The sequence below is a fragment of the Excalfactoria chinensis genome, chromosome 4 (assembly GCF_039878825.1).
Source record: "Excalfactoria chinensis isolate bCotChi1 chromosome 4, bCotChi1.hap2, whole genome shotgun sequence".
NCBI classification, from domain to species: domain Eukaryota; kingdom Metazoa; phylum Chordata; class Aves; order Galliformes; family Phasianidae; genus Excalfactoria; species Excalfactoria chinensis.
In genome coordinates, this window is record NC_092828.1 from 1833513 (window position 1) to 1855442 (window position 21930).

The window sequence follows — 21930 nt, forward strand, 5'->3', positions numbered from 1 at the left end:
CGCCAGCTGCAGTGTGGATGCAGCAATCACAGCAGGATCAAGTGCAAAGCTGAAAGGTGAATGCAAGGCAGGGGAGGGAGCACAGAGGTTAATACCAAGGCAATGGAGAAGAAGGATATTCCTCACCTGACTGTCCAGGTGGTGGGATCCCTCCAACCCCTCGAGGCAACCTCACAAATACAGAGAGAACGGCTGCTTTGTTACCAAAGCACGGCTCCAGCGCTATCGGCTTCGGCACGGTCTGCAACGAGGGAAGGAAGAGGAGAAACAAATGTTAGAGAGAGTGTTACACCCTCCCTCCTCCTGCAGCATCCTCCTTTTATTGAGGCTGTACAAGCTTCAGGGCATGAACTGTATTGCTGTGCTTGGCAAATCTCCAGCGCATCGCTAGCAAAGCTAAAACCAATGTTAGTAACCACCAAAACCCGAGTCATCATAAAAAAAACACATTTACTTAATAAAATATAGCTATTAAAAAGTCGAGCGCTGCACAGGGCTTGTATTTCTCCCTAAATTCAATAACGAAGGAGCAGTTTATGCTAAACAATGGGATTAAGCCTTTTTTTCTCTTCAAACCCAACAGCAGCGTTATCACAACCGGTGACCCCACGCTCCCATCACTCTTATCTCCTTTTCCTTTTCTCTAAGCTGTCCTCCAGTTCTGTCTTCCAATTCAGTTTCAGCATCACTGGAGGTGATCAAGGACAGAGGGGATGTGGCACTGAGGGATGTGGTCAGTGGAAGTGGTGGGGTGGGGATGGGCACCTCAATGATTCTGTGATTCTAAGAAGGTTTCACACTTACATCACAACCACAATCATGGAATAGTTACCAGATAAAAGTGGAGTGATAGCTACAAAGATGCAACGGGCAGCCAGCCTTGTCCTCATCACAGACCCTTTGAAAGACCCCCTCCTGTGATATCATAGAACATAGAATGGCCTGGGTTGAAAAGGACCACAAGGATCATCTGGTTCCAACCCCCTGCTATGCGCAGGGTCACCAACCAGCAGACCAGGCTGCCCAGAGCCACATCCAGCCTGGCCTTGAATGCCTGCAGGGATGGGGCATCCACAGCCTCCTTGGGCAACCTGTTCCAGTGAATCACCACCCTCTGGGTGAAAAAATTCCTCCTAAGATCTACCTAAACCTCCCCTGCAGAAGGAAACACAACAGCATTGCCCAGAAACCCAACCTTACCCAAGCCAGGCCCCAGTCCTACCCACAATCATGTGTGATCAGCTTTACCGTGGGATGTAACAAGAACAGGTTGAGTGCAAGCTTCAGTCTGTAAGTGCATGTTCGAGAGTCTGCTTGCTTTTGTTTCACGTTAGCAAAAAAGCTGAGAAACTCTTTGACTTGATACGCTCAGTGATTCCTTGTTTGATACAGACAAACTCTAAACTCTGATATTAATGAAATAATTATTGCTTTTTTCATTAGGCATACAGTTGTACTTCTGCACTTCTAGTGCTCGACAGGAACTCAATACAAGGCACGACACTGAGGAAAGGAACAGGAGTGAAACAACGCAATGAAATCACTGCTGTGCAATAAAAACGGGAAAAACAAAGCAAGGAAAAAACAAAGCTTCAAATCGCTTTCATATCTCCTATCCGCTGTAATGATCGCAACAACCATTTGTTAAGTCTGTGCAAGGTGGGTGAATACCTATTGCACAGACTAACAACGTCAGCTGCAGTCTGCCTGTTTTATGACTGCAGATTTCTCTATCTTGTCCCCACCCCCAACAAAGGGCTCCAGCTTGAAAGAATGCTTTTCCCACAGAGCACCCAAGCATCCCCTTTGCTATATCCCACGGGCGACTCAATTACCAGACATAATGGAGGGAGTATGGAGAAGGCAACTGAAGAAACAGAGTGTGGAGCGTGAGCGTGCACTGAGCACAGGGTTCATTTTCATGCTGGGAGCATCAGGCACCTTCCCACCTTCAACCTAGCAAAGACAGTGTTAGGATAAGGGGGAATGGTTTTAAAATGAAACAGGGGAGGTTTAGGTTGGACATTAGGAGGAAGTTTTTCACCCAGAGGGTGGTGATGCACTGGAACAGGTTGCCCAAGGAGGCTGTGGATGCCCCATCCCTGCAGGCATTCAAGGCCAGGCTGGATGTGGCTCTGGGCAGCCTGGTCTGCTGGTTGAAACCAGATGATCCTTGTGCTCCTTTTCAACCCAGGCCATTCTATGCTTCTATGAATAAGAGCAAGTGTGGAGGGGAAATATGAAGGAGTGAGCAAACAAGCCAAAAAGAGACCATCTTCCCTAACCTCTTTTTAATGTGTTTGCTTTTAAGTCCTTCTGGATTAATCACCTCTGCACCTCTGCTGCTTCCTGCACCAACTGTTCAATGCAAGCTGACTCAAACGCCAGCACGGTGATGCTCAGCCCTTCTTGAGGTTGCTGAACACAACCCTACTGGGGCAGCTGGCTGCACATGAAAGCACAATACTCTTCTTCAAAAGCAGGTACTCCTCCTACCTGCACTGTCACCTATGCCAGCCCTTTCCAGAGACCCACTGCTCTCATTGCTTTCACACCACACGCTTCTTCTGAACCTCAGTTCTCCCCCATCAGAATGCACTCACCCAGCTCACCTTCCTCAGCACCCTGAAGCCCACTCTGTGCTGAACACCCCCACCTCTCTTTGGCTCATTCAGAGCAAGGCTCTGAATTTCTCCTCTGAGCACAAACCTTCCCTTCTCCGCTTCTCCCAGCAGCACCTCTTTGCTCTGGATGAAGAGAGAACTGAGAGGGGTATCAAAGCATCCCGATCCTCCTGCACACATTAAGAAGGTAAGGAAGGGGAAATCAAGTTCATTACGCAGCTCTTGGTCAAAGAGCTGAAGAGACTCTGAGGGTAATTTAGCTCATCTCAGCCCCAGGCAGGATCCTTTCTCCTCCTCTGCCCTTTCCAACTAATGAACCTGCAGAATGCAGCAGAAACTTTCATTATGTGTCCCTGTGGGCACTATCTTTCCATTTTTGTGGGTTTTTTATGTTTATTTTGTTCCTCGATGTCGCATACTTTCCACTGTGGATCCCATGTGGGACCGTGGATCCCATGTGTCACTGTCATTGTCCCCACATGTGACAGCAAACCTTGGCCACGTGGACACATAACCTCCATGTTATTACCCTGGGCTGAGCCCAGCCCTCGTGCTGCCATGAACTTTCAATCTGCCATGCACATTCAATCCATCTGAAGCACCACAGACAGCTGGGGGCAGAGGTTATGTCTCTGGGTCTGCCCCCTTCCCTTGTTTCCTGCTCAGAAAAGCCCAAACATGGTTAATACTTCACTGCTGGAAGGACTATTATTTATCATGCCAAGCAAGGACATATACTTTATATATAAAGATGCGCCCAAAATCTGCCAGGCAGTTGCAAGCTAATTTGAAGGGAACACACTAAGAACAAGATTATCTTCTTGCGGCTAATCCTGGTCTTAAATCAAGAAGTGGAAAAATGGTCTCGTGTCCACCAAAACCACCCGTTTTCCTGAGACAAGCTGCAGCCAGCAACAGCAAGGGTGGCATAAAGAATCAAGTCCTGTGAATTTGTTTTTGACAGCAGCAGTTCAGGCAGCAGCGTTTTGATGTGTGACTCACATCTCATGGCAGAGCACAGTCCCCAGGCCGGGTGACAAAGCGCAGCTTGGTGGGGTGAGTCACAGCCAAGCAATGGGAATGCTCAATTCCGTGCAAGTAAAAGAATCAATGAACTGAAGGATCATTAAGGTTGGAAAAGAGCTCTAAGATCCCCAAGGCCAACCCCAAGCCATTCCACCATGCCCACTGACCACGTCCCTCAGTGCCACATCATTGTTCTTGAACACCTCCAGGGATGGTGACCCCACCACTGGATCCTGTCCCAATGCATCACCTCTCCTTACAAGAAATGTTTCCTAATATCCAACCTGACACACTCTGACACAGCTTGAGGCCGTCGCTTCTCACCCTATGGCTGTTACCTGGGAGAAGTGGCAGACCCCCACCTTGCTCCATCCTCCTTTCAGGCAGCTGTACTGAGCCATAAGGTCTCCATTGAGCATCCTCTTCTCCAGACTGACCCATCCCAGTTCCCACAGTGGCTCCCCATAAGACTTGCGCTCCAGAGTGGATTGAGGAAGCAGAGATCAGATCATCATAAATGCTTGTGCTTCAGTCTAACAGGTGGCTTTTAATGGCCCACTTAAAGTAAAAAATAATAAAGACAGCAGATCTCCAAACTTCTTAACACCTTTCATCAGACAGTTAAAGGCAGCCTCTGCCAGAGACTGTCATTTAGAGTGTTTTGATAAACCCATTGTTGAATTACACAAAGCAATTCCTTTTTATTGAAGGCTTAATGGCACAATAAAGTACACATTATTCAAATCTATGCAAATAAGGTGTCTCCATCAGACACTTGGTACACGATGCGTGCTTCACGCTGTGCCCAAACTGCAGTGTCCCACCCCAAAGGGGATGGCGGGCAGTCAGCTGCTGCAGAGGTGCAGCTAATGGGATAACAAGATCTCGCCTTCGGTGCACTGGGTCAGCTGAGAGCAGCCAAAATTCTACTTGAATCTGAACAAAAAGAGGAAGAGCAGAAAAAAAACTCTGCAGGAGATTCTGCCATCAGCAATATAGAGGCTGATACTTGGAACCAGCACAGCATGGAGGGGCCAGGTGGGTGCTGGGGGTGTTTTGGAGGTCAACGGTTGGCCAACAGCTGACCATGAGCACTGGTATAGAGAGCCCAGCAGAGGGCTGCAGAGATGGTGGGGGTGTGGAACACCTCCTGATGGGGTCAGATTGAGAGCCTCAGGGATGTTCACCTGGAGAAAGAAGATCTTAGCAATGCTTATAAATACCTACAGGGTGGGAGTCAAGTGGATGGGGTCAAACCCTTCAGGATAGAACAAAGAACAAAGACAGAAAATCCATGTAGCATCTGCTTCTTAACTGGGAAGCACTGTTCCCAGTTTTGCATTGGGTACTGCTTGGAATCAATGATTTGGGATGGAAACAGGTAATGGTGCTCTGCAGAGCGCTGACATTGAGAACCCATCCTCAGCAACATCCCAGAGATGATTTTATTGGCCAAGAGCACTGCTAAACAACCAAGCTATTTCTGCTATTTATGGGTTTTGATATGTGCTTAATACGGGTAAAGCTTAAACAATTATAAGAGCTAAAGGCTGGAAGAGCCCTATTAAGCCATCTAATTAGTCTGACAGTACGGTAGTATTTTTTACACAAATACTGCATTTCCCAGTGCTCTGTTCGGGCTGTTCCAATACGACCCAGGTGTAGAGTGCAACACCAGCTCCCTTGGGAGACAATTTCACAGCCAAACGCTTTACAACATCAAGTTCCATTGGACGGCGTTCAACCTGAAAAAAATTACTCTTTTTTTTTTTTCCCTAACTTTTAATTTTATTTCCTGTCATTATTTCTCCCCTACACTGCTTATATTTGACACACTCTAAAGGTTAATAAGATGTCACATCAAACTAATGGCCAGAACAATAAATATTTGGTGCAATTTGAAACAAAAAACACAGCATCAATTTTATTTAGGCTCTGTAATACAGCGCCAGAATATTGCTTTTCAGAACGTATAAAAAACACTGCCGAGACTATTTTTCCTTAACAAGAAAACATATTTCTGTGGTTTGATCAAATAACTCTTACATGGTTTTCAATTTCCAGCAAGGAAATTAAAATAAAGCAAAAGTCTCGCGGTGGGGGAAGAGAAGGGGAACATTATTGAAACAGTTTAACTTTATTATTTGATTTCGCTTCCTTCAGATGATTTTGCTTTTTTTTTTGCCTAAGAAAAGGGTCAAATTCCATTTGCAAGTTTTCAGATTGCGCCATTAAAAGCCGGCTGAACGCTTGTAAAAATAAGTTACAGGCAATTTTCTATAAATACAGAGTATTAAGTTTTAAAAATCATATTCACGGGGTAATGTGTATGTCCTCCGAGGCAGAGATGAACAAACGTCCGGCCGTAATTTGTGCTAAATGAATCTAGATTAAAAATCAGTATTTACCTTGTCCCTGATATCTACCTTGGGAGTGACACAGGGGTTGGGGAATGAATTGCTTGCTGCTCAGCCACAACACCGCCTCCGTATGTGCCAGGAACTCAGTAACAGCCACATTTGTCTGGGGAAGAGGAGGCTGAGGGGAGACCTTATCGCTCCCTTCCAATACATGAAGTGTGCTTACAGCAGAGCGGGGCTGGTCTCACTGATGACAGGACAAGGGGAAATTGCCTCAAGTAACACCAGGGTAAGTTTAGGTTGGATATAAAGAAACAATTCTTTACAGAAAGGGTTATTAAGCACTGGAATGGGCTGCCCAGGGAGGTGGTTGAGTCACCAAACCTGGATGTGTTTAAAAACCATTTGGAAGTGGTGCTCAGGGATGTGATTTAGCGGAGGGCTGTTAGTTAGGGTAGCATGGTTAGGTTGTGGCTGGACTCAATGATCTTTTAGGTCTTTTCCAACCTGGGCAACTCTATGATTCCATGATACAAGTCTTTGGATGAATACTAACAGCCTGAAACTGAAAACACAAAGCTGAGCACTGATAACAGGGAGTGAAAACCAACCAACACCATGGGGCATGGAGTTCACTCCCATTGCATTTACCAGCTGTTGCAATGGGATGGGATGGACGAGGTGGTGGAGAAGCATAACTGGGAAAAAGGTATATGGTGAGCGGAGCAGATTTAATGTTGTTTTTGTCTCTTTTCAACCACTTGGGTGTTTAGTGCTGTGAAGAAGTGCAGGCAGCAGAAGGAAGTAGGACAGAAGCTGAAGACCGCAAGCATGAGACCCAAAAAACAACTACTTGGCATAATGAATGCAAACAGGTTCCCTATCATGTTTTTGGAAGGCTGCTGCTATCACTGGTGTTTCAATCTGAAGAGGCAATTGTTGGCGCTGAAGGGAAAAAAGAGCTTAAAAATCCCCTTTTCAGTAGGAAGCTCTGTGCTGCCTCCTCTCCCTCCAGCGAGCTCCTCCTTATCAGCTAAAATCAAGGCTCTTCTGCTGAAAACCTTACAGCCTTCACATCTAAACCCAGCTTAATCTCAGCTCCATTATCAGCCAAATATTCCCTAAATACAGCACAGGCAGAGCAGATGCCTGTGCAGATCTCACGAAACGTCCCTTCCAAATATTTACCACGTGCACAAAGTGGCAAAAGTTTTCCCCGAGTCTTGCAACAAATCCAAACAAAATTCCCTGCGGTCGTTAACTGGAAATAATTCATCAGGCTCAGGTTTTATCAGGTATTTTTGTTGTGGCTTTTGGAGCGCGGATGACAGTCAGGCTCTGCCCAATTTGAGTGCGGCTAATCCTTTTTGCATACCTCTGCTGCCCAGATAATGCCTTCCTTCTTTCCTTCCTCCTCATGGCTGGCGAATCCCCAAGCACAGCGTTTGTTCAAAGGGGAGCGGGCGCTTTGCTGTGAATGAGCAAGTGGCACAAGCAGGATTAATGGGGAATACAAAGTGCAAGCTGGGATGTCACTCCTCGTTCCGCATCCCTCGTCACCCTGATGCACCAAGAGGGCTGCAGTGAGTGGAGGTGATTTCTGTAATGGGGACACGCTCTGATGCAGGGATAGGTTCCCAGAACCAACAAACACGAGAAAGCCTGGAAATTAATACATTAGGAATTAACAAGGCCTGAACAGTTCGTGTTGGACAGGTCAGGCAAAACAACGCAGCCTTCTGTCCTCAGAGCTGTGTGTGAGCCATCTCCAGTGCACGCTGCATCAGATTTAGATTATTCTGTCCTTATTTTCACGCCTCAAATTCATCCCCTTCCTCTAAACTCGCTTTTCTGAGACTCTTCAAAGAACACCTCTCCCTTTCAGCTGGGAAAGATTTTAACCTGCACCGACCCCATCATGATACATCTCAGTAGCGTGGCTGTCTCTACTCAGCGCTGCTTCTATGCCACAGCCCATGCACTTTTCAAGAGTGCCATCCAAACACACTCACTTGCACAAGGATCCTCAGCTCAATGATCTTGATGAGGGGGCAGAGCGCACCGTGGGTAAGTTTGCAGGTGACAACAAGATGGGAGGAAGTGCACATCTGCCTGAAGGTGGGAGAACCCTACAGAGGGACCTGGGCAGGCTGATCAATAGGCTGAGGCCAATGGGATGAAGTTCAACAAGACCAAGTGCCAGGTCCTGCACTTCTGTCACAACAACCCCATGTGATGCTACAGGCTTGGGGCAGAGCAAAGCTGTGCAAAGAAAAAGGATCTGGGGGTGTTACCTGGCAGCTGGATGAATATGAGCCAGCAGTGTGCCCAGGTGGCCAAGAAGGCCAATGGCATCCTAGCTTGTGTCAGCAACAGAGCAGCCAGCTGGAGCACGAGGAGGCTATCCCCCTGTACTGGCACTGGTGAGGCTGCACCTTGAGTGCTGCATTCAGTTCCCTCACTACAAGAAAGATATTGAGGTCATGGAGCATGTTTAGAGAAGGGCAATGAGACTGAGAGGGGTCTAGAGCACAAGTCTTATGGGGAGCAGCTGAGGGAATGGGATGGTTCAGACTGGAGAAGAGGAGGCTCAGGGGAGATCTCACCGCTCCTTACAATGCCCTGAAAGGAGGCTGGAGCAAAGTGAGGGTTGGCCTTTTCTCCAGGTAACAGTGATGGGACAAGAGCTGATGGCCTTAAGTTGTGCCAGAGGAGAGTCAGGTTGGATATTAGGAAGTATTTCTTCTTGGAAGGAGAGGTAATGCATTGGAACAGGATCCAGTAGTGGAATCATCATCACTGGAGGTGCCCCAGAAACATGGAGATGTGGCACTGAGGGACATGGTGGGCAGGCATGGGTTGGGGGGTGATCTTAGAGGTCTTTTCCAACCTTAATGATTCTATGAGCGACAACCAGAAGAGGATAACAGCCCTAAATCCCACTGCATTTTAGGTCTTTAGTTGTGGTTTAGTTCTGGTGGTTGTAACTTCACTGCAATGTAAAAAGAATTCAACAAGAGTAGTGCTCAGCTGTGAAATACAAGGAAGCTGAGGATATAAATCTGTGGTATCCCCTGCCCACTCCTCCATCAGCCCACCACTCCATCTCTGTGCTTCTTGAACAGATGGGACCTTCTGGCAGTCTTTAAACCGCTCAACAACAGTCTCTTCTCTAACAAAATAAACTAATTACGAGAGTGAGATGCTATTTTCCATCAAACTTCTGCTATTTTTAAGGAGTCAGCCAGCTTGGTGAGCTAATGCCTGATTAAGGATTTGCAGAGAAGCTATTTTGCCCTCGGAAACCTAACACAGCAGAATTAAATGCACGCCCGCACAAAGGTACAGAACATGCTGAATGGACCTCAGCAGCATTCTGCTCACCAAATACTCCTCTCCATTTAAGGCTCTACAAACGTGGACGGTCTGTTGATGACAGATGCAAAGATAATCACCTGTAAGCACTGGCTTCGCGCGCTGCATCCCTAAACACAGCCTAGCAAAAGAATAACTGCACGTAATAACTCTGCTGTGCAAATGCTGTTCTATGAGTGTCCTTCAAAGCCTCTGAAAGCTTCCGTGACAATACTGTCCAACTTAAGGATAAACTTCTCTAATGCAACCGTGCAACAACGACCCTGTAGGTGTTTCGCTCCAGATAAGCATTTGCCTGCTTCACTTTATAGTGTTTATCCCACAGCTGTTAGCTTTGTTATACTACCACCTCCAAGATACACGGAAATCACTGTACAAACTAAAACCTTCCCAAATTCTTACAGCAAACCTGAAAATCATTGCAGAGAACTGCAAGGCTTGGCCCTGGGTACCCACAGATGTTAAATGCTCGTAGAAGAAACTGCAATGCACAGCACCTCAGAGTGCATGAAAAGCTGCGGAGAAAAGCCAATAGATTTTGTAATAACTAAGCAAATTTAGAGGTATCTTTGTGATCCATTGGGTATTTTTTGGTGCAGGAGATAAACCAAAGCAGCTAGTTACGTGTTGCCTAGCTGCAGCTTGTATTATGAATAGTTTCCCTGCAGGTAAATCATTTTCTATTACTTCTAAGTACCCCAGGAAAAAATACTAATTGAAAACACGGTTCTAATACTGTCCAGCTGGAAAACATTTGCTTGGGATGGAACTAGCTTGACATTGGCTGCCAATTGGCTACGTTCAATGGAAAAGGAAATTAATCTCTTGCAGACAAGACATCCCATTTTCCACTTTTACACTGTAACCCTCAAATAAACTCGTTATTAACCAAAGGCTTTGATTTGCATGGGGAAAGAAAAACATCAGTGCATGTCTGATAATGAAAGCCTGGATTTCTTATGTATAACGAAAGCTCTCAAAGTCTGACAGCAAGTGGCAGAGCAACCAGAAAATACTTTATGGTCCAACAACCTAACACTTCCCCTCACTCCTCCTTTGGCCAATAACTGAAGAACAGATAAAATAAGACTGTTTTTTCACTCCTAAAACTATTCACTCCTATGCAGCATCCAGCAGGCTTGCAACCCACAGCATTCCTGCAGCTCTGCTTCTGTCTGCTCAGCTGCAACCCTGCTGAAGCAATCCAGACTTCCATATATGCTTCCATTTGAATGGATTGAGCTGGAAGGGACCCTTAAAGGTCATCCAGTCCAGCTTCCTGCAATGAAAAGGAACACCTACAGCTCAATCAGCTCCTCACAGCCACATCTTCAATGTCTCCACCCCCCATCTTAATTCTGCAGCCTAAAAGCAAACAAACAAACAAATAAATTTAGCCCCTCTCCTTGCACAAAAGCATCCTCATTATGCACGTAGCTCTTTCAGCAGATGAAGTCACCTGTTGGCACAGACCTTGTCCACGTTCCCAGTTTGGCTTCATGTTGCTGCACACAGTTTGTGCCATTTGCCCAGATTAGATTATTTTGGTTTTGTCTGATGTAGACTAAGAAATGTTTGCTTCAAGGACTTATCAGCACAGAGGGTAATTAGCAGTTGGTAACAATTTCTGGGTCTGAAAATAGGCATATGTCCATCTGTCCACGGTCTCAGTTATTACGCTCGTAAATGGCTTCTCCATCTCTTCTTGAGTAGCTGAAGGAGGTCAGACAAGTGAGATATGGAGGATGACAGCAGACATGGGGAAGCAAGGAAATGTAGCTGCTGGTGCCAGAAAGACAAAATCCTGTCTGCGCTGCTGTCCATGGAAGCACTTTAAAAGAGAGTTCCACATTCCTCTAATCAAAGAAGAAACTGAGAAGAATAAAAAGCAACGAGCTACAGAGGAGAAACTGCACCACAGAACCCACATGAAGAGAAACAAGCACTGCTGGCAGAACAAGAATAACACCACACATGTTGGAATATTAGAGAGTCAAGGATTAGCATCTTCTCTGCACTTTTTCAGTGTAGACAAATGTGTTGGAGATCAAAAAGGTTAAGGACAAACTTTGCTCTGATCTGATTCTATAGGAGAGGTGCATTAAGTCAGCGTATTTAGCTTGGATGGGGTTGTGGGTAATCTGATCTAGTGGGTGGCGACCCTACCCAAGGCAGGGGGTTGGAACTGGATGGGCTTTAAGCTCCCTTCCAACCCAAACCATTCTATGGTTCTAGAATTTCCAGTAAAATCGTGTCAGAAATGGAAAGAAAGGGAAAGGGAAGGAAGGGGAAGGGAGGGGAGGGGAAGGGGAAGGGGAGAGGAAGAGGAAGAGGAAGAGGAAGAGGAAGGGAAGGGAAAGGAAGGGAAGGGAAGGGAAGGGAAGGGAAGGGAAGGGAAGGGAAGGGAAGGGAAGGGAAGGGAAGGGAAGGGAAGGGAAGGGAAGGGAAGGGAAGGGAAGGGAAGGGAAGGGAAGGGAAGGGAAGGGAAGGGAAGGGAAGGGAAGTGCTCCTGCACAGACAGACTGGGGCCCCAAAACATCAGCACCCTGGCAACAATCACACAAACATGCTTCTGTTGCAATGGGAACACCCACACACCCCATGGCTTCTTTGATGAAGCAATGAAAAGAAGGCTCAGATTCACTGGGTGACAGCCAGATTTTACAAGCATGTATTTCAGTGTCTTGGCGAGCTTTTAGCGGCTAATAATTGCCATTATCTGCCAGGTTCATAATAAAACTACAGAAGTTATGCAAACAAAGCAAAACAGAGTGATCTGGAATCACGGGGAAGTCCATGGGAGGATGGTCACCCAGTGTCTCCCAGGAACGGTCCCAACTAAGCTGACCTGTGCTACTCCAGTACCTCCAAATGAGTGTCTCTGCAAATTTGCCTTTATTTTCACTGCTTGTGAAGGCTCCTATCTGCAAACCAGGACAATACCCCCTGACTTCAGAGAGTGTTGTTGATGATTAATTCATGAAGCTCTCAGCTCTGGAGCAGTGACAGGAATCATTCACAGCTTGGGACAAAAGGTACGAAGGGAATACAGCGAATAACCAGGACAAATAATGAAACTGTGACAACACAGTGAAAACCTTTCTCGTCTGTTCTCCTATCCACAACACGCTGCACGACAAGCATCAGGAGGAAGAAGTACTGCAGCTTGCCATGAAAGACTATATTCACATCTATGTGAAAAATTGCCAGGGCTCTATAGGCAGCCTTAATTGTTTCCTGATACTAAGGCCAAGATTCAAATATGAATATTCACCAAACAGAAGTTCTGGGGTCAAGATTTTTTTGGTACTAATGAAGATGCTGAAAAACCTGAAGTCTAGATAAAGTTAAACTGCTATCTTAGATAGGGAGAAAAAGGAATTTAAACCAGGGTTCTCAGATTCTTAACTTTTCCTTTTTGAGCACAAGTCTGTTAGTGAAAGTACTGCATTAAAAAGGACCTTTTCATTAACTTGTTTCCCTTTAAACAAGATTCTCCTAAATCTACAATGCTCTGTGACAAAGAACGTGACAAGCAGGTTTAACGCAACCACTTCTCCATGCTTCTGTACCACACAATGTATTTGTGTATTTATAGCCAGAAATATGTTGATACTATTACAGTACCCAGACACGATGGTATTCCTGTTTGATTTGAGAGATCAGAGAAAAACGGTTTCTATTTGCAGCACCTACAGCTATTTCTGGCTGAATGTTCTGCTGTGTAACACTGCATTCTTCTCTATTACAAGGCATAAAAACCAACAAGGCAAGCACAAAACCCCACAGCCTTCAAACAGCAAAGCTTTCGGCTGAAATGGACTGAAAGTTGGAAATGTGCACCCGGAGGTACCAAAGTCAAACGAAAGGAGATCAGTCGGCCCATGGAGATTCATGGTTTCTCAGGGATATGTAACAAACAGAAGTTGGATTACGGCATCAACCGGAGCTTAAAAGAAGCAGCCGTGTGATTAACTGTGGCGAGGACCATCCTCGAGCACCAGCTCTCACCTTTATGCTTCCCCCAATGAGATCTGGCGGCTCTTCATCTGTTTCTAAGGCAACGTTGATGGAGGCGAAGGGGCGACTTGCCATCTGTTGCATCTCACGCAGTAGTTGCTAATGTAATAAACAGAAAAATATTATTATTATATAGTTACAACACGAGGATAAGAAATTGAGCAGCCCAATGCAAAAAGATATCAACAGATGTGGGAAAATGACCTCCTGGTGCTTTAAAAGGTTTAAGGGTACAGAGGGATTATTGTGAATATTCAGCTTACTGCATCTTAACAAGTGAGTGCAAGTGAAGTTGTGCAGCACTGCCACAGTCTGCCTTGTTTGTGGAGGAAAACACGTCACCTTCAGTCCACAGAATTACCATAGAATGATGGAATGGCCTGGGTTGAAAAGGACCACAATGACCATCTGGTTCCAACCCCCTGCTGTGTGCAGGGTCGCCAACCAGCAGCCCAGGCTGCCCAGAGCCACATCCAGCCTGGCCTTGAATGCCTGCAGGGATGGGGCATCCACAGCCTCCTTGGGCAACCTGTTCCAGTGCATCACCACCCTCTGGGTGAAAAACTTCCTCCTGATGTCCAACCTAAACCTCCCTTTCTCAGTTTAAAACCATTCCCCTTTGTCCTTCTCCTCTCTGGGCTAAACAAATAGAATCAGTTGCAACAAAGGTACTTTTTAAGCTCTTTTCCCTTTGCTGCTTGTCATCGCCTCTCTGGGACACGAGGGGACTCCATAGGATGTGTGGGAAGGCAAAACAGCTGCAAGAAATACTCTGGCATTACTTTGAGCAGCACTAGCAGAACGTTGTCAGGCAGCTATTGAGTAATTATCTTCTCCTAATTGTTTCTTTCCTTTCTAAACATAGCGAACTGTATCAAATGGCAAACACATCCTTACCACAATGTGTTTCATTAAATAGAAAACATTTTCCTGAGTAAATCTCCACAAGCCTTCCTGACACATCTTTTCATGTACTCTTAAGCAGTCTTAAGTGCTGGGATGCAGCTCCCTTTCTTTAAGACAAAAAATGATACTTCTTATGCAGCCGAGCTGTGGGCATGCAATAGGTGTGATGTGACTCAGCGCCCTTCCTTAATAAGGGAAGAGAGGTATACTGTGTATAGCCTGTAAGAAACAGCAGTCCTGCCCTAAGGTGCAGCAAATTACCTAAGCCCACTCATACGCAGCATTAGGCTGCGTACGTAGCTGCAGCGCTACTACTTATGCTCTATTTTTAAGCCAAACGCAGCCACTACCAAATGCCTTCTCAGCTAAGCACTACCACTACCCTTATTCCCCCCTTAAGTTGGGGTGATTTGGTATTTCAAACCCTAAAGGATCATTTATAGAGAGAACAGCACAAAACGCATCAAGACCCCAGTAAACCAAGGGTGACACGTCATCCATATTCACCATGGCAGAAGGGGATGGTGATCTACAGAAAACCCAAAAAATAATAAGAAAGCACATCAGAGCAGATTGTAGATACTGTCACAAAGCAAAAAAACCCACTGAATTCACCCAAATGGAGCCGTACGAAGCATTTGCAAGCAAACTTGTGCGGACCTCACACTTTGGGTAGTAGAAGAAGTCGCAGAGCTTTCAAATATTTAAAGCACACCAGCAGATTGCAGACTAAAGCAAGTGTGAAACAGATTGCTGGGTTGTTGTTCCTGCAATTGTCCCCTTCAGCTATCATAAAGTGCTTTGTTTAATGGCTATAAAATCAAAGAACAAGCTGTCCTGATGAAGATGTCCAGGCGACTCATGAACTGTGAGCTGTTGTTAGCTCTTTCGAAGGAAGTTTAGCTTAGGAAAACGTGCCATTTGGCAACACGGCTCTTACTGAAGTCAAGAGTAGCTTCAAGAAACAAAACCTTGAGCTAAACGGCCTCTGAGTGAGCGATGGGAGAAGCAGTGCTGACAGCAATGGTTCAGCTCTCATCCTCAAAACTGGGCAGGGAATGGCATCTGTGTAGCTGCCCCAAAGCCAGCGGCCAAACCAAAGATCCAAACTGCCACCAAAACAGCAAAGGATGAAGGAAGAATATCCTTTCTCTACTAGTTCCTTGTTACAAAGCCAATTCCTTGAAAATTAAGAGTAAATGTGAGAAATAACAGCTCTCGAGCCAGAATGTCACTCTATCCCTCAAGGCACGCACCGTGTGCGTTCAAGCTATGCAAGTGTATATCCATCCGTGTTTGTTTGGTTTAACAAAATGTTAATTAAAAGGCTTTAATAGTGTTGTAAAGGAGAAACTGTGGCATTTCCCTAGCCAAGATGTGGAGCGTGTCATTAGAAATCTTCAGCAGCTAATGTCAAGATACCCCAAACCTTGCTTACCCTCCTTCCTAAAGATTTACTTTCTGAGGCCTAAAATAATTAACCTGAACGCTCTTCCTTCAAAGCTTTGGTTTCTTGATCGCACAATTAACAGGAAAACCTGGGAATGTTTTAAATTGCTTTGATCTGAAGAGGATCTTAAAGACAAAACGTCTGACAAGCTTACAATAAAAACACATTCAGAAGTGTGTAACGCAACACGCCACGGTTGGGAACCCTGCCCACAACATAGGGGATGGAGCTGGATGATCTTTAGGTCCCTTCCAATTCAAGCCATTCTATGATGATCCTACAACCAGACACTTGGACAATAAACTGCCTATGGTGGAGGGAAGAAGAGAGATCAAGGCTGCTCATCTCATAGTGCATAGGACTAAATGTGGTGCAGAAACGCAGTGTTTCATCCCGACAGTTCTTTGTATCAATAACCACAGAGCAATGGTTAATCCACAATGAACAGCGTGTGACTGATGGGAGAAAAACCACCCGAGGATGCAGGAAAACTATTCCCTTTGTGCAACAGCACAGACTATCATGCAAAAGAAAAACAGCTATTCGGGTTACCAGGTTAATTGACTAATATAAACTGTGCTGTGTTTTCTGACAAGAAGAGCCTGAACGTTTTATTTACGGTAATAAGCCAGTCATTGGTTTCTGTATAAGTGTCCTGCTACCATCAATCTCAGCAATTGCCCCCTGCAGAGCCCCTTTTATGAGCGTGGGGCTCTGGTGCCTCTCAGGATCAGGCTCTGATATTTTCAGGCATGAAAAGATGCCAGTTTTTCCAGAAGAAAGCCACATGGTTTGCGTTTGATTTGTTCCCTATAAACAACAGCATTAAAAAGCTAACCAAAACAGCTGTCCAATAACACAGGCTGCCCTGGAAGGTAATGGAGTCACCCTGAGGTGGTCAAGAAGCATGGAGATGTGGCACTGAGGGACACGGTCAGTGGGTCATTGGGGATGGGTTGGGGGTGGGCTTGGTGATCCTATAGGTCCTTTCCAACCTCAGTGATTCTGTGATTCAAAAGCCAGGATTACTTGGAATAAGTGATGTGTTTTGAACCACTACCCTATGCATACTGCAAAGATAAACTGGTTGGAAGAGCTGAAAGTCAGAGATCTCACAAGAAACAGTGAGTTATAATAACTACTTCCAAGCGCTGCTGAATGGCTCACGTAGAAAAGCCTGTCTTGAGAACCAGTCCCAGAGCTCTCCTGTAATGACGTCTGCTGAAACAACAGCCTGTGGCCTCCCAGCAGCCAGTGTTTGAAGGGGGCACCTTGCAAGTCTCATCTTGAATTTCTAAGCAGTCAACACTGTCAGGCGCTCAGGCTTATCTTGAAGAAATGCTTACTTTCAATATAACACAGAATCGTAGGATTTGAAAGAAACCTCTGGAGATCCCCCAGCCCAACCCCACTAAAGCAGGGGCCCTACTGTACGTTGCATGGGAAAGCATCCAGGTGGGTTTTCATTATCTCCGGGGGAAAAGACTCCACCATCTCTCAGGGCAGCTTGTTCCAGGGCTCTGAGACCCTTAAAAGTCAAGAAGTTCTTTTTCCTCATGTTCACATATCCTCATGAACACATATTCTGTGTTCCAGTTTGTGCCCACTTCCCCTTGTCCTGTTGCTGTGTGCCACCAGAAAGAGTCTGGCTGTATCCACTTGACTCCTGCCCTGAAGATATTGGTAAGAACCAATAAGATCTCTTTGTAATTCACTCCAGGGTCCCATTAGCCTTCTCAGATTGGCTCATGGACACCCTGTGGTCAAGCTTTGGTCAACTGTTGGCCAACCATTGGGTCAACCAGCTCTATCTCCACACAACTCCCTTCCAGCCTCATTCCTTCCCAGGTGTAGAACATCTGCCCTTGCTGAACCTTATAAGGTTCCTCTCCACACAACTCTCAGCCTTCCCAGCTCTTGCTTGGCCTTCTGAGGTGTCAGCCCCTACTCCCAGCCTTTTATCAACAGCAAACTTGCTGAGGATGCACTCTATCCCTTCATTCACATCACTGATGAAGAAGTTGAACAAGACTGGACATAGCACCAACTGGGGAACACTGCTATCTATAGGCCTTACTCTAGACTCCAAGTCTCTGATCACAACTCTGAGCTCTGCCTATCAGCCAGCTCTCAACCCACCTCACTGCCCACCCATCTAAACCGGTACAGAAATCTTTGCTTTTTCTTATAGTTACTTGGTAATGCTGGAGGGGAAAATGGGAGAAAATCAATGGAGTTACCCATACAATAAAAAGGAGCACCAGCAAAAACACAAAGAGGTAAGAAACAAACATTCCATGAAGATGAATGACACTGTTTCAGAAATAAGTGATTTAAGGCATTTAGCTACAATTACATCAACTACTATGTAAGTCAACAAACAAACAATTTTCTTTGACACTTCCATCATCACTGAAAATTAAGTTTTTACGCCCCTAGAGCAGTGCACATATTAATGTTGGCTAATTAGTTTTGTAACTGACTTTGCAGGCTATGTTGAAAGAGAGAAGAGGAGAGAATTAATGTTCAAATGCTTCTCAACAGGCATTTCCACACTTCAAAACTCTAACAAACCAGAAAGCAAAGCTGCTGGGAAGTTGCCTCATGCTGAAATGACAGAATATATTTAATCCAAGGCTGATTAAGATAAGTAAGTTATTTATCACAATCATGCCCAACAGGAGGGCACAGACAAACTGACCTTTAATATGAATAGGATATCGTTCATTTTGAAAAGAGCAGTATATATAGTGTGTACCAACTAAAACATATACCAATCCCAGATAATTGCACAATAGCAGAGCACACCTTTGATTGACTAGAGCTCTTCCAGCATAATTACACAGCACTGCTTCCCTCCCTAAGTTTCCCAAATAGCTAAATTAGATACCTGTGCCACTGATTCCTATCATCAGAGACTAAGACCAGGGAGCTTGAGATGACAACAGCTTCAACAAACATACACTTGTTTGTTTCTTTTTAGATGAGGTTGAGCTCTGCTATCGCACCATCACCCCAAATCCTGTCCAATGGCTCTTTTTGGTGGTGTTGTTTTTTTTTTACGACATACTACAAGTATCTTGTCTTAATTTTCTGGCAGGGAAGTGATGAGAGAAGTGCTCGGCTGGATGTTGTCATGTATGTGTCATGGTGGCACCCAACGTGGCCATGTTAAAGCCACAAACGGTCAACCACAACCAGCCATCTGCAAGTTCAACCAGAGATGAGCTCAATTAGGCACAGAAGTGGCAGTAGCATGTTCAAACAAAAACAGACCATCAATTTCCCCCTAAGCTGGAGTCTCTTGTCAACATTAATACGTTGGGCTGTTTTTCCTCTTCAGGGCATCGCTTATCTCTGCTGTAATTTCCTTCAGCTGCTGACAAAGACACATAGATCACTGCAGAGAGCACTCAGCATTTGTATTTTGGAAAAAGCCTAGAGGCACTATGACTTGGTTCCCATTCATAGATTTTAAATCCAGGGGTAGCACAAAGAGTTACCATTATTTGATCTGACCTCCCGCGTAGTACGAGCCACCGAATTTCACCATGTCGTCTCCACAGCCCACGTGATTTGGACTGACCCAGAAAGCATCCATCCAAAAGCACTCCAAGATCCGCGTTTTTAAAATGAATTGCTCGCATCGCTCCTCAAAGCAGTAGGAAAACAAAGCAGCTTTCAACTTCTTCAGCCCCAGTTGCAGATAACTGGGCATCGTGCCTTTGGCTGATTATTTAGAAGAGACTCATCCCATCATGAATCTTCTATCATTCTTTTTCACAGACGCTCACTCACATCATCGAATCTCAATATGTTTTCCCTTGGATAGAATGAGTGATTCGTGATGCTTTTGTCTCTCACTTATCTTTCGGATAACAAATGAATCTCGTAGTGTTTTTCTGAGCCATCTGCAACACCCAGGGTATTGCTGAAACCAGAGTGGACGCAGCACTCCAATAAGCAGCTGCCGAAAATGCTAACCCTGTGCTCTGAGTTTATTACTCCACTTATAAATGCAGGAATTGGGAATATACACACAGCTGCTAAATCACCACGACCACCATCATTTCAGCCCGTTTTCCAGGATATGGATCATCTTGGAAGTAAATCTCCTGCAACTGCTGAAAAAGAGATATTGCATACGGACTTACATTTCACACTGTAATAAGACAACTGAGCGTGCTGACCACGCAATCTCGACCTCTGCAGAAGTTATCTGCTTGTCTGCAGTTCCTCATCCCTCCAATTTGTGTTTCATCTGCAGCCCACACCAACAAGCTCGTACGTTATTCCGAGCTGACAGATGCCAAAGCAGCACTGTCACTGCTATTGAATGTGATGGACCACAAGCCAAACGATGGCTGGGAAAATAATGAATGCAGCAGCACGTCCAGCACCAACACATCCAGTTTCTTATATGCCCTCCAAAGGTGCTGCGACTGCCCACTGACCATTCTGGGTGTAGCTGTAGTCTGACCTATCGATGTTCTAGCACTGATATGAAACCCTGTCTAAACACCAGCAGAAACTCCAGGCAGCAATGAAGATTCCAATTTCCAGTTACTGTGTGAAAATATTCCAGTCCTGAATCTTTCTCGACGACAAAAGATACCCTAAATCACATCCTAAGAGGCAATATATAAGAAATGAATGTAATGCTAACAGCTGAGAGCTGGAAGGAGATGGAAGCAAAGGTAGGGCAATAAATAACACCCAGCACACATCCTTTGAAAAGTCTTTGCTGTGAAAGTGAATACAGAAAAGAGCCTGCTGAAATGGTATTCAGTGTTCATGGCTGTTATACAGGGGATGCTTGTAACAACAGAAGCACTGCTACACTCTGAATACACATGGGATGGAAAAAGATTACAGCAATGAGGTCATGAAGGAGAAGGATAATCCCTGCAGTAAATCAATACATGCAACCCATCCTGAATAAGTTGGGTACTGCACAGAGTGCAAACATTCAGTCCTGGATAGTCCTGACAACAAAGAAGGCAAAGCATAGACAATGTTACGTACGCTAAGGGTGGAACTGAGCTTTAGACACCTAAATGGAGTTATCCCAACACAGTAGGGCACTGAGAGCCATCCAGCTGACCCTCATGCAGCCAGTTGCCAAATCACCATCCACGCTCCATTTGCTGGGCACGTTAACAGGAGTTATTTCTTGCCCAAAGTGGAGGAGCAGGAAGCAGCCTGAGGGTGAAGAGAATAGGATTTGGCTGCTGAGATAAAACAATAGATGGAAAAATCAAGAGAGCAGATGGGCATGTTAAATTTCTAATGCCACTCTCATATTTTGCACATTATTCTCTATGACCACCTTGATACATTCAACGTGTCATTTTCCAGAGATGAGACAGAAAAGCTTCCTATCCCTATTTCCTAATGCCATTCGCTTCATTTTAAGCCTCCTATAAAAGCTGCCTTTTTATTTCCATTTTCCCCCTTTAAGATGTCTGAAGATATTTAAACTTGGTGCTTGCTGGACAGGGGATAAACACACAATTTACTGTCCTATCTCCTCTCTGCCTGTTATGACACAGATTGCTCCCATTTTTACTTCAGGTCAAGTTTTATACTCGGCAAGGCTTGAACTTTCACTCAGCGCTCCAAACTCATTTTCCTACAACTACACATTTGCTATGCTGAGTCTGATCACCCAGAGACCTTTTTGCTATAAGGCTGAGGAACATCAGCAATGATACGTGCGAGCAGCTGACCAAAAACCTGACCAAAGAGTAATGCTGCCTGAATAATTTTGGCTACTACATCATTCTACTTACTCTTTTTTTTTGTCCTAAACATATTTTGGATTAAGCTTTAGCTATCTATTTTTCACCCAGCACTGGGATAAGAAGATGAGCAGTAGTGATGCTTATATTGGAAAGAGTGATTGATAGCTGGGAATTGCATCATATTTTACTAGCCTTTTGCGTTATGATTAGACAACAAGCACAAAATTACTACAGCACAACCTATGGGGAAGAAGCAACTGTAACTTGAACACCTCTAAAAACACAGACAAAGTCAGAGGAATATTTGCTACCAAGGCTGCAGCGTATCTCATAGCACATGCAGGACAACCAAGTGACCAGACAAAGCCAGAATGGGTTCATGAAGGGTAGGTCCTGATCTCCTTCTATGAGAAGATGATCAGTTT

General features: G+C 45.1%; 1 protein-coding gene across 1 annotated transcript in view; it reads right to left on the reverse strand.

Annotated features, from left to right (window-relative positions):
* The window catches only part of ATRN (attractin), a 139972-nt gene that overhangs the window by 6366 nt on the left and 111676 nt on the right, over positions 1–21930 (reverse strand). The window contains exons 27-28 of the mRNA XM_072334124.1: positions 13397–13504; positions 127–241 (exon numbers count right to left, since the gene is read on the reverse strand). Of these exons, the coding sequence (XP_072190225.1) occupies positions 127–241; positions 13397–13504 (223 nt within the window). The remainder of the gene's footprint in view (positions 1–126; positions 242–13396; positions 13505–21930) is intronic.